The sequence below is a fragment of the Neopelma chrysocephalum genome, unplaced genomic scaffold (assembly GCF_003984885.1).
Source record: "Neopelma chrysocephalum unplaced genomic scaffold, ASM398488v2 Primary Assembly neopelma1_90, whole genome shotgun sequence".
Lineage (NCBI taxonomy): Eukaryota > Metazoa > Chordata > Aves > Passeriformes > Pipridae > Neopelma > Neopelma chrysocephalum.
This window is the reverse complement of record NW_020897752.1, coordinates 354,843-367,495: the sequence shown is the minus strand read 5'-3', so window position 1 is coordinate 367,495 and position 12,653 is coordinate 354,843. Positions and strand designations below refer to the sequence as shown.

Here is a 12,653-nt window from a genome sequence, read left to right as displayed (position 1 = left end):
AGACGTGGAAAGTAAGTCTCTTAACAGAGACTCTCATCATCCCTAATATGTGCAGTCTTAAAAATTGAAAGTTTATCATCTTATTCTACTGGGTGTGAGCAAGGGATAAGAAAAATCCCTCATAGTCTAAGGTTCTTAACACATGAGAAGATTAAAACCCGAGTTCTTCATGTAAGTCCACAGTCAAGATTTAATTTGGGCTTTTAAGAGTTCTAAATCTAAGATGTTAAGACTAAAAGTTAGAGATCCCTGTTTTTACCAATAGGTGCCAAATCCTTAAAGGTGGCACAACATGTAGGACCCTACATACTGTTACAGGCTCCCTTTAAAGCTGATACTTGACCCTGAATAAAACAAGATTATCCAAAGGACAAAGAGACAAAATGATACTGTTGCCTTTAAACTTGGCAGGAACCAAGAGGGAAATAAATTCCTGGAGCCCCCCAGGCAGAGGGGTAATGCCTTGTTACCTGTCAGCTGAGCCTTTGATGAGCCTCCGACAGGTTTCCATTTGGACATCCAGGCCTCTTTTCATGCTGCACATTTCCATATATTCATGAAGGTGGCGATTCATGTCACTCTTGGCTGTGGCTAATTCCAGCTGCAAAAGGAAGGGAAAATAATCAGCCTAAAGTTGAGTGGCAGCTCTTCCCAGTTTCAGTCCATTTTCCGTACTGGTGGGGATGCTACAGCTCCCAGAGCCAGGCCAAAACAAACCCATAATACACATTTAACCTCACTGTTCCTTATTGCCAATGCATTCCTCAGCTCGTGAAGTGCAATCAGGGCTCCACACTGTTTTTTAAACAGCCCTACAGTTTTTTTCTGCTGCTTGGCATCTTGTTTGTCAACATGCAGTAATTAATGAAAGCATATTGTAGGCAGGGCAAGGATTTTGAGAAGCTACAGCTTGCAACCTGTGAAGCATTTTCCAGGTTGAGGGTGGATATACAAGACAAAGAGGGGAAAAAGAATAACAGTGTGTTTTATTCCCTTTGTTCTGAAAGTTCTGTCTCTACCAGCCTCAGATTTATGCTCAGTGCTAAAGTATGGAGCAATAATGGTATAAAGAAAATCCCCAGGGGATGTCAGAGGGAAATGCCTTTGCATTCTTAGATATATAGACATTCCTCTTTCCCTCTGGGATACACCAGACCAGAACACCGGGCATGTTTGCATCCATTAGGAACAATTTCTATTGTCATGATCCCCTTCCTTACCTCTATCTGCCCTATTGTTTCTTGGTATTCCTTGTCTCTTGTTTTAAAGAAAGACTCTGTTTCGTGGATCAGGTTTCCCAGGTTTTCTTCCTGCAGGGGGGAAAGGAGGACACAAAGAATCAGCAAGGAACAACAAAGAATTTAGGACTGAAGATTTTATTTAACCTCACCTAGAAATGCAGGTCATGCTCTTTCATGCAAAGATTTTTTAAAGACATTTTCGCACAGAAAAGGAATATTCTGCTTCTTCAAACTAGAATACCAGGAAACACATTTTTGTGCCACAACCATGGCTTTGGACACACAAAGTCTGATCAAGGCTCCAGCAATTAAACCCATATACCTAGTGCATTCCAACACACCAAACCCAAGGATTTTCCTGATCTTTTCACAGTCTGATCACACTTGGACAGACTGTAGCTGCTCTCCAGCCACGAAACTAAATTTTTCCTTGCATTGACCACATTGCTACTTACAGCTTTGCACTGGAATTCTCATTTTCCAATGACATATTATTACTCTCCAGCACCTCACAGGTATGCTCAGCACACACTGCTTCCCATTGAAATCCCTCCCTGCACTGCTGGATAAAGCCAGTTCACTCCTGGGTAAATACTACACCCAGGACCAAATGCTGTCCCAAAGGAAACCTCCTGCTCCTGGATCATCACTGCTCTGCACTGACAGTACAGTCTGTACTACAAAACACACAGAGCTGATTTGTGCTGTCACAAAGAGAACAATTAATGTCATTTTTCTCTCTTTCAGGTTATTACCTGCTTCTGTATTCCACAAAAAAATTATCACCAATTTAATGCAGCTGCACTGATGGGTGTTAATTATGTTTCCATCCTCTGGCCACATTTGTGACAGATTTATTGGGATCGTTCCTGGTACCAACACCAGGCTATCCAGCCTGGAGTTACAAGAATCATTGCACTGATCCTTTTATATTCAGAAGAGCTTTAAGGAGGAAGGTCATAAAAGAAGGTGGTGAGGGCAGCATGTAAGAACTTGAAAGGAATAAAGCCCACGGAAGGAAGATTCAGGCATGTAAAGCACATGTTAAAGACCAGGCACAGCCGGAGCAGTCTTTATTCTGAATTTCCATCTACAAGCCAAATCTACCCTTTCCTTGTATAATTTTCATTTAGAAGGATTTAAGCTTCTTAAAATCTTTAGAGTTTCCGCACGTAAGGCCTGGGCTCGGCCCCATCCCTGTGATGGCTCTGACACGCACAGGGCTCTATGCAAATCAGCCTGTCACTAATTCCAGCACAGGCTCCACATTATCACTCTGCCACTCTCCCTGCTTTCTGCAGCCCCAGCACTTCCCCTAATCTCTGCAGTCTCCGAGTGTGCAGCTGGTCACAAACGGGAGATGTAACATTAACACACCCCGGCAGGCACCACGAGACAATATTCCTGAGACTGCTGCCTCAGCATCTCCACACTCCAGTGCTGATGGAAGGCTGCAGGATTATTTCTCACCTCCCACCGCTGTGTTACCCAGTAATGAAATACCAGCTTCCCATTCCAGCCTTCCCTGGCCATTTCCATCCCTCTTTAGGCTTGTTTAAAAAGGCTCAGGAGTCGCTGAAGGAGGCAGCACATACAGCCATTAGCTGGCTTTCTGTGGGATCTTAAGGATTAAAAGCAAGCTGTTCATTATCCAGCAGATTCCTATTGATTGGGAAGAGGGAAGCAGGAGACTCACAGGCTCAGAAGACCCGTGGGGCTTTATGCAGTCCTGGAACCACAGCTCCTTTGTTTGGGGTGGGAAATACATCCTTTAACATCTTCCTCAGACCACACCCAGGTTGTTTTGCTCCCCACAAGGCCACTGTGCAATCCCATCCCCTGTTACACATTATTTTGACAATTAAAGAGTGAATGATAATGTACAAAGTGAGATGCTGTGTGGAAGATCATTGAATCCCAGACTGATTTGTATTGGATGGGACCTTAAAGCTCATCCAGTCCCACCCCCTGCCACAGGCAGGGACACCTTCCACCAGCCCAGGTTACTCCAAGCCCCGTCCAACCTGGCCTTGGACACTTCCAGGGATGGGGCAGCCACAGCTTCTCTGGGCAACCTGTGCCAGGGCCTCCCCACCCTCACAGGGAGGAATTCCCTCCCAGTATCCCATCTAAACCTACTCTCTGTCAGTACTGACCTCTAGAGAACGGATTGCTCAGGGTGACAGATTCCCTGATCTCCTGGAACAGCCACACACTTGGATCTTTTGGCATTCACTTCGACAATACCTTCACATACTCAGTTTGAAGGGGCCAAAGAAATGAAGTTTGGCAAATAAACTGATTGCACAGACTGAAAAATCAACCATGGAAAGAAAGCACTGAGAGGATTTTAAAACAAAGCAAGTTTGTGTGGCAAACAGGTCACCAGTGAAATATCCACAGGCTCAAATGGCTGAAGCAGCAGCTGAGGGATAGTTTCTGCAGAGAATATTTGGAAAAAATAACAGGAACCCACCTCTCCTTGGAGGTCGATTGAAGGATTGCAGTTGGTGAAGTCCTCCCAGAGCAGCAGTGTTTCCTCATTCTCCTCCCATGTTAAACTATCACAGTCGTCATCAAAATCAAACGTCTCCCGTCTGTCGGAGAACAGAACCAGCATTAATGAAAGCACTCCAGCCCCACTCCCTCAGTCCTTTAATTAATTGTCTAGAAAAATGGGCTATGAGAGCTGAATGAAGGGGACAATGCAGCAGCTGAAAATCCTCACAGCTTTTACAAACAGGCTTTGCCACTGTCCAAGTCCCTCTTTCCTGGGCTCTTTGCCACCCAAAGCAGAATAAAAGATCCTTTTTGGCACTGCTGCTCCGAGCACACAGCCCTGGCTCTGACCTCCAGATGGAGCTACACAGTAGTTTCCCCTGTTTGCAAAACCACAAAAATGCTTGAAACTATTCTTTTTATCCATGGGAAAACGAGCCCAAACACAGCACGAGGAATTTTACAAGGACCAGGCACCAGAAGACTCTGTGATTTCACGAGGGAGTTCAGCCAACGTTTTCCCTGCAGCACTTAAAAATGTGTTTTTCCAAAGCAAAACATCACTTTCAAGGGCAAAACATCATTTTCAAAAGTAAAACATCATTTTCAAAAGTAACAACTATGAAAAAAATGAACCTTAAAGTGATGTGCAGGTGAGCATAAACACTCCTTGTTCACTTGAACAATGAAGATACAACTACAGCCACTTCAGACTGAGAGCAGTGGCAAAAGTGACCTTTCACACTGCTATTTGCTCAAAACCCTTAAGTTGTGCAATAAAGGAAAGTTTCAGAGGGGCTGGAACAGCAGCAAAGCACAACACCAGTAGCTGCTTCTCGTCCTGGCTCAGGAGTCCCGACAAAAAGCTGAAACTGCTCCCTGACCCAGCCTGCTGATCTCAGATTGATGCATTTTTAGTACTTTAGCTCACTTCCTTCCACACAGATAACATCTCAGGCAGGCAGGAGAGCCCATACTGTCCTTAGGAGGCTGCAGAGCTTGGCAAGAGACAGGCAAACATTTGTCTACAGTCAGCATGACAGGAAAAAAATCATTTAAAAAACCCCAGCAAACTCGGACATTCAGGATTGTGCCTTCTGCACTCAACTTCCTCAAATGAGTTTCTTTTTGCCAGATCTGTCCTGGTCAGAGAGCACAGAGGCTCCCAGGCTGACTTCAGACACACACACTGCTCAAAACCCACTGCAGTTTGACTTTTTTACTACCAGACACCGATTAAGTTCATTACACAGAAAATGCAAGTTGCATCGTTTCTGTTTCTGATATAAACTCTTCATTTATTTCTAAACTATTATTTTCTACTTCACAAAGACCCCAAGTCCAGACTCCTCAGCAACGTACATCCTTAACAACCAGCCCAAGTTAAATATATCCACAAGATTCCTGTAGTACTTTGTGCCATATAGGATCAGGAGATAAGAATTCCGTAAGCAGCACGACGTGGTATCACACGACAGGGTTAGCAACAAAATTAAAAACTAAATGCATGAACAACTCGGGTACATTTTAGCTTCTTGCTTTTCTAAAAAGTCCACTCACTACCTGCTCTCACACCGAATTTAGCAGTGGAGAAGTTAAAAATCTGTATTTATTACACTGACTATTACTGAGGGACTAAAGACATGTAAAGTGAGTCCTAACAAGGGAAATTATCTACAACTTTTGCAAAAAACGTGCCCTCCTACATAATGAATTGGGGCAGAAAAGAGGAGACACTCCCTCTGAAAACAGAACTCTTGGCAATGTCTGACAACAGAAGAGGAGCTGATGCTTCTTGGACCATTCCTTGTGCACTCCTACACATGAAATACTGTCCTACATTGTGTGGGAAAGCACTGGGAGTTCTCTGCACTCACTGCAGAAGTTGGCAGAAGAGACCCACATTCAAACGCCGGGGAAATCAGACCTATGGTGCCTCCTGGGGCTTTTCTCTGCCACGAGAAAACAGCAGAGACCCCCAGAAGTCTCACAAGGCTGTGGCCACCTCCATCCTACCCGGAATGGGAGAGGAGAACACAAGGCACATCAACAACCACCTTCCTGAACTGCTCCGTGCAGCACCAATATACAGAGAATCCCTTCTTGGCTGCTAAAAGCTTCCAAACACTGCAGTTTGGGGCCAAGCTTTAAACAAAAGAAACTCCAATTCTTCCAGTTTAGAGCAACAGACTTTGCAGCACAGCTGACACCATCCACGTTCCTGAAATCTATGAAGTGTTGTCCACTGCTAGAACTGATCTTCCAGACAGATCCACCACTCCTAGTTGCCTACAGCTCAACTGAAAAATCATCCAAAATACTGGAGAAGTTTGTATCCATTTCAAATTGAGCTTTCAGTTCAAACTGAACTTCCAAATAGCAGCAAGTTCCTTTCCAAACCTTTAGAAATCAAATATTCAGCCAAACATACAGAATAAACTTCTGGGTTTTACTCTTTTTTTGTTTCATGCTTCTTCTTTTGCTGCCCTTATAGCAAGATGTAGTAGCAAAACTAGTTGCCTTTTTTTTTTTTATATTCTCTGCAGTTCCCCCTATTTAAGGGAGGAACAAAAATCAGTTAATTTTATTTGAACTTCCAGAAAAGCTCCAGGCCTGTGCCATGGTGGCAGCTCAGGTGTTCTGGGGCCAAGCCTGCATTTGAGAAGGAGTTTTTCCCAGGGTACTCACAGCTGGTTAAACATCCTCTTCATTTCATCTGTGATGTTGAGGGAGCAGCTGACCTCATCATCAGAGAACCGGCCGTTGTCCCCGTCCTGCTCCGACAGGTCGTCGTCCGACGGGAGCTTGCGCTCCTTCTTCTTGGAAGCCACCTGAGTTGGAGAGAGGAGCAGTGACTACAAGGTTCAGTTGAGGAGGGTGTGGGAAATACAGGCGTGGAAGTAAAGGAGAGGCGTTAGGATTGAGTGGATATAACTGTCCATCAGTTCCCAGGCAGTTCAGGGATCGATCGCTTGGATCCACGACAGGAATTGCGTCTGCCATGAGAGGTGAACACAGAGCACAGGGAAGCAGTTCAGAACAGAGCAAAGCAAGCTGCAGGCTGCCAGGGCTCTACAGATGTTCATCTGCTCATCTGGGATCTACCAGAAGACATGCAGAGGTTGGAATGATACAGGAACGAGCAAAAGCTGGCAGCAGTGCCCAGGCAGAGAGCAGTGACAGAACTCTCCCTCTCCTGCCACCACCACAGGCTGTTGCCTCCAGCATTGAACCACCAGGAAGGGACAGACAGGAAACCTTCCTAGAGAGCCTTTAGTTCAGGGTCATCCCCACCCCATCAGCAGAAGCAGGCTGAGAATCTTCAGGCTGACAGAAGAAGGGTTGAATCAGTCAGGAAAACGCTTGGACAGCCCCAGAGAAATGAGGTTCAGAGAACTCAAGGGATACCCCTGCAAGGGGTGCAGAGGATCTGAGGCTGTGAACACAGACGACATTCACAGCTCTGCCACAGAGTCACAAACACACACTCCACTCCCAACCTACTGCAGTTTTTCCTCTAATGGGCATTTAAACCATCCCTTATTGGCCTTGTTCTCCAGGGTATTGTTCTCCTGATCATTTTAACCCCTGCACGGCTGACCAAAAGTGTGTCCTGCAGGTACCTTGGAGCAGAAAGACTCAGCAACTCCAGAGACAAGAAGGAACCACCAATGCAGTGGCTCAACATGCCATAAAAAAACTTGTCTTCTATAAGATTTGAGTCTTTTGGAGTACATAAGGAAAAAACCCATCAAACGTTCAGGCAGCTTCATTAGTAGAGACCACAAAGACCTTTTACAGTGGGTTTGGACAGCATTTGGCACATTCTGGCATCCCTATACAGAGAAAAGCATCAGATTTATTGAAAGACTGAACAAGACACTTTGAGATGGAAGTAGAAGGAAGGTGGATTAATCACAACTGAAATTGCAGTTGGGACAGAAAACCAACTGCACTGGGAGTTTGCTCCAGGCAGAGCTGTCACAGCTTTTGGAGCAAATTAAATTACTTTCCTTCCAGCACCAAGGAGCCCCAGTAGCTCAAGGAAAGCAACTGGAGCTTCTGTCTCACAGAGCAGCCAGAGAAATGTTATTTCTGGCCACGGAGCTCGAGCCAGAAATAAGAACATTCAGATGACAGTTCTACAAGCTTCAAATCTCTCACTTGTGAAGGGGACAAATGTGAGGGAGTAATTTATACAAGCCTAGACCCTGTAAGGCTGCTTTTTTTTCTTGCCCTGCATTCATTGCAGACTAACATCAGACTTATGTCTTAAAGGTCATCCTGAGACTTCTTTATACTCTCTCCATTTTGTGCTCTTAGTGCTACAGCAGGAGAGCTACACTGCCAGACCCAGAGAGGAAAATATGTCTGTAGAGAAAAATTTCAAGAAAGGCAAATGACCTGGACCACACTCCTCAACACTGGCTCCCTCTTGCCCTACCCTGTGGAAAATTCATGGCCTAATCACCTGGAATATCTTGGAAACGTCTTCCGAGTTGCGCTGCTGTGCGACATCGCACAGCTTGGCCGTGATATCGATTCGGCGGCAGATGTCCATGTCCACCTTCATGGCCTTTTCTTGGATCTTTGTGTCCAGGTCTGTCATGGGCTGCAGGAAGGACAGCAGTGATTATCCTCTATTATTATACAGTTCAGGAAAGAAGAGATACCCCTCAGTATCTCTCTAACCCCAGGCCATACCGCTCGTAACACGAACAACCTCATGGACTGACAGCTGACAACCAACATTCATGCCTGATGCTAACTCCTCACAGGGATTTGCCACAAAAAAACCCTATACCCACCCCAAAAAACTGCTAATGAGGCAACAGGGAACTTTTATGGGTCAATAACAGGTTGGAACAATGGAACAGGTTGCCCAGAGAAGCTGTGGTTGCCCCATCCCTGGAAGTGTCCAAGGCCAGGTTGGATGAGGCTTGGAGCAACCTGGGCTGGTGGGAGGTGTCCCTGCCCATGGCAGGGGGTGGACATGATGGTCTTGCAGGTCCCTCCAACCCAAACCATTCTGTGATTCTATAAATAACACTTTAAAAATGGAGAAAACCCCTGTGTAGCACGTGCAGAAGAGAATGAAATCTAAAGCCTGGTGAGGATGCAAAGCTTCCCCTCTTTCAAACAGAAAAACTGTTCTGCACAGAGAAGGTGCTCTTAAATCAGATACAGGGTGAAGCAACTTTACACATACCATGTAGTCATCAAATCAAGGCTGGATCTGAAGAGATCCAAGAGAGCCTGTGACAGAAAACACTCCTTCCTCTCTGGCATTAACCTGCCCTCCAGCCTGGCAAAAGTTTATTATTGCCCTGCTTCACTCTGGGTAGTTACAAACACAATTTATAAGAGATACTCCCACTCAGACAGTACATCTGGCTCCTTAGGAAGAAACATTCAAAAACCCCACAAAGCAAATTTTCCCGCCTAGTTGAGATTTACTCTGTTAGAAAGTCCCACTTCAATGGCCAGGCAAAGCTTCCACTTGGACCAGAAAAGCAGGAAAAACTCTTTAAATACCAAATCCCCTTTCTAAGGGGAAAGCTTTGGGGGTTTTGTTGGTTTGGTTCGGTTTTTTCCTCCTTTTTAAATTAAATTATTACTCAGTCTTCTCCAGCCCCTGTCAACCACCTTTTGTTTTCCAGAACACACTGAGGAACAGAAATCTCTACACACTGACACACTCAAAACAGTCTTATCCACTGAACAGGTACCAGTGATTTATCCATAGGAAAGCAAGAGCCACGTGCCAACGTTTTGCATTTCTCTGCTCTAAATATTTACCCAGTGAGATTCAAAGCAAGCATTCACAGTGCTTTCCCTGGGCTTTTTTTCTCCCTTAAGAGTTTGCAAAGCCCAAAGGACACTTTCTCTCAAGCTGAGGAGGATGTTTGCCTTCACCACCACCCTTTTTGTACACACGGAGCAACGTTTGTTCCTTGGTGCAAAAAGTCCTCCCAGGGATGGAGCCCCAACCAATTTCTCCCTTTTACACCCTCCAGCCAAGCACAGCCATCCTCGATTAAACACCAAAAGAAGAGCCAGCTAATTGCTGGATTTCACATAAACACATCCAGTGGCCCAGGGAGAATGTATTTGACACCGGGAGCAGGTTCTGCAGGTTTAAATAAAGGCAGGAGAAGGCAGTTGGATGCAATATTACAGAATAAATAAGCATAACAGGATTTATTCGTTAGACAATTGGCACCAGCACTACTGTAGATTTCCAGAGAAAGGCACCTTAATGTTCACCTGTTTATCTCTCTAGATATCTGCATGAGTACATGCTTTCACTAGGCCTAAATGTCAGAAAATTATTCAATCACAGCCTAAAAGACCCTCTGGCTTTGAAGGGAGGTCAATATCTAAGGAGACATGAGGAAATTCCTCTGAAAACCAGTCTTTTTTCTTTTTCTTAAACCATTAGGTTGAAGCAGCACAAAGCCAGTACCTGATCCAGGGATATTGGAATCTTCTCTTCAGAGCTTTCATTAAAGGAGATTAAACCCACATTCCTCCCTGGGAGGGTGGGGAGGCCCTGGCACAGGTTGCCCAGAGAAGCTGTGGCTGCCCCATCCCTGGGAGTGTCCAAGGCCAGGTTGGATGGGGCTTGGAGCAGCCTGGGCTGGTGGGAGGTGTCCCAGCCCATGGCAGGGGTGGGATGGGATGAGCTTTAAGGTCCTTCCAACCCAAACCATGATTCCATACAGTGTATTCCTTTAGGAACAGGATTTTCTTGGATAACTCAGACCCAAACCCCCATGTCAGCAGCACATGGAGCTGCACAGTGTTGACCCCTTTGTCCTGAGCTGGGAGTTCTCCAACACTTTTTTCCAGGGCTGCAGCTCTGAATGCTGGCACTGTGGAAAACGGGAAGGGAGGGAAGAGTCTGGGTTATGGGCTAAGCAGCAAGTTAATGCATCTCTACACAGACCAGACAGGAAGCAGGGGAGGGAGATCTGTCTGATGCATTAGATCAGAGGCAGCATCACACTAATTACACAGCAGCACTCACTAATCACCTTTCCATGAATGAAGCCATTGGCATGACACACACACTCACAAAGGCAGTGGGAGGGGCCACTCAGTACTTACATCACTCATCAGACCCTTAAAGACCACAAGTTCTGCTTTCAGTCTCTCAATCTTCTCATTCAACTCCTCCTGGAGAGCTTCTGCTTCCTGTGCCTCCTGCAAGAGAAAGCACAGAGAGGTGAGAGCCCAACTCAACTTACTGTGTCCAAAATGCAACACTAAGAAAAACTCAGCTCCCCTGAAAATTCTTCATAGAAAATTAGACTTGATGGACCAGCTGGAATAACCCAAACCCAATACACCTGGATTAGAGGTCCAACACTATAATCAGGAGCAAAAAAAGAGGGGGATGAGCCATGAAACAGCCTACACTAATGACATAATTATACCCAAGCATTTTTTAAAAAAGGCAGGTATCAATTTAGAAAAGCAAGAAGTGGGTGGTAATTGGGAAAAGGGAATAAGGAAGACCTGGCTGCAGCAAAAACTTAAGGTGAAAGCTCCTCACCTAACCTGAGCAGGCTGATAAGGCACATCACCACCCCCTCCATCCACTTTGTCACCAACTTCAGCACCTTCCTGCTCCAGCTTCCCAACTTTATCACTGTCATCTAGAGCAGCACACTCAGCTACTCTGGCCAGAAGTCAGATTTTTAGTTAAAACACAAACTTAAATGATGACCAGCATGATAAAACGTGCAGAAAAACTTTTCAGTACAAACTGTTCAAACCTTACCTCTCGCAAGGTTTCCACCATAGATTCCAGACTCATCCTTCTTGTCAGTTCCTCTTCCCACCTGAAAGACAAGATTTGCAGGCAAAGTGTTAATGATACAGGAAAGTATTTTCCCCCTCAAAATCACAAGTCTGAGAGCTGTAGGACGATGACAGTTCTTTGAAATGTAGAGCAGATGGTCTCCCCCACTTGTTCCCCCTCAAACAAGGAACACTGAGTCTGTGAGAGAATAAAAGCTAATTCCACTTCCACTGGGATCAGCATTCCTCCTGATCTCCTACACAATGTGGAATCATGGAATGGTTTGTGTTGAAAGGAACCTCAAAGCTCATCCCATCCCACCCCCTGCCAGGGCAGGGACACCTTCCACTATCCCAGGTTGCTCCAAGCCCCATCCAACCTGGCCTTGGACACTTCCAGGGATGGGGCAGCCACAGCTTCTCTGGGCAACCTGTGCCAGGGCCTCACCACTCTCACAGGGAAGGATTTCTTCCTCATCTGTAACCTAAATTTTCCCTCTTTTAGTTTCAGTTTTAGTTGCAAATAAGGCAGGAAATTTTCAGTGCACAAAGAATCAGTTCAAGGGAAGTTATGTGAATTAGTAATCTTACTATTTACCAGTTTGTCCCATCCATTCACACATTCATTTGCCTTCTGTATCAAGATCCTCAATAATCTCCCTGCTCCAGTCACTTCCCAGCACTGCATTGCAAGGAGAACACTCAGACAAGTTCCCTGAGGGCAGGGGACACACACAATGGAAGGAAGGCAATCAGAGCTATAAACTGTTTAATTAAACCTCACACTACAAACATCATCATGTTTGAGTTCGCTACTGGGGCTCTGAGCAACTTAGTCTGTGGAAGGTGTCCCTGCCCACGGCAGGGGGGTGGAATGAGATGATTTTAAGGTCTCTTCCAACCCAAACCATTCTAAGATTCTACAATAATTGGATTAAGTGTTAAAAATAAAAGAACAGTTCCTTTTTAAGCACTGAAACCCTCTAAAGAGCAAAAACCAGTATTTGACAACACAAATTCAAAAGCTGAGAGTCTTGTAAACGTGACAATACATATTCATACACGTGGATGTGGCTGAGTTTGGGAGGGAGAGAGAAAGCAAAATGT

The 12,653-nt window shown here is 45.3% G+C and overlaps 1 protein-coding gene across 1 annotated transcript in view; it reads right to left on the bottom strand.

Annotated features, from left to right (window-relative positions):
- The window catches only part of IFFO2 (intermediate filament family orphan 2), a 43,349-nt gene that overhangs the window by 6,262 nt on the left and 24,434 nt on the right, over positions 1 to 12,653 (bottom strand). The window contains 7 exon segments of the mRNA XM_027693168.1: positions 471 to 601; positions 1,221 to 1,310; positions 3,718 to 3,838; positions 6,429 to 6,571; positions 8,212 to 8,352; positions 10,851 to 10,946; positions 11,527 to 11,587. Coding sequence (XP_027548969.1) covers positions 471 to 601; positions 1,221 to 1,310; positions 3,718 to 3,838; positions 6,429 to 6,571; positions 8,212 to 8,352; positions 10,851 to 10,946; positions 11,527 to 11,587 — 783 coding nt within the window.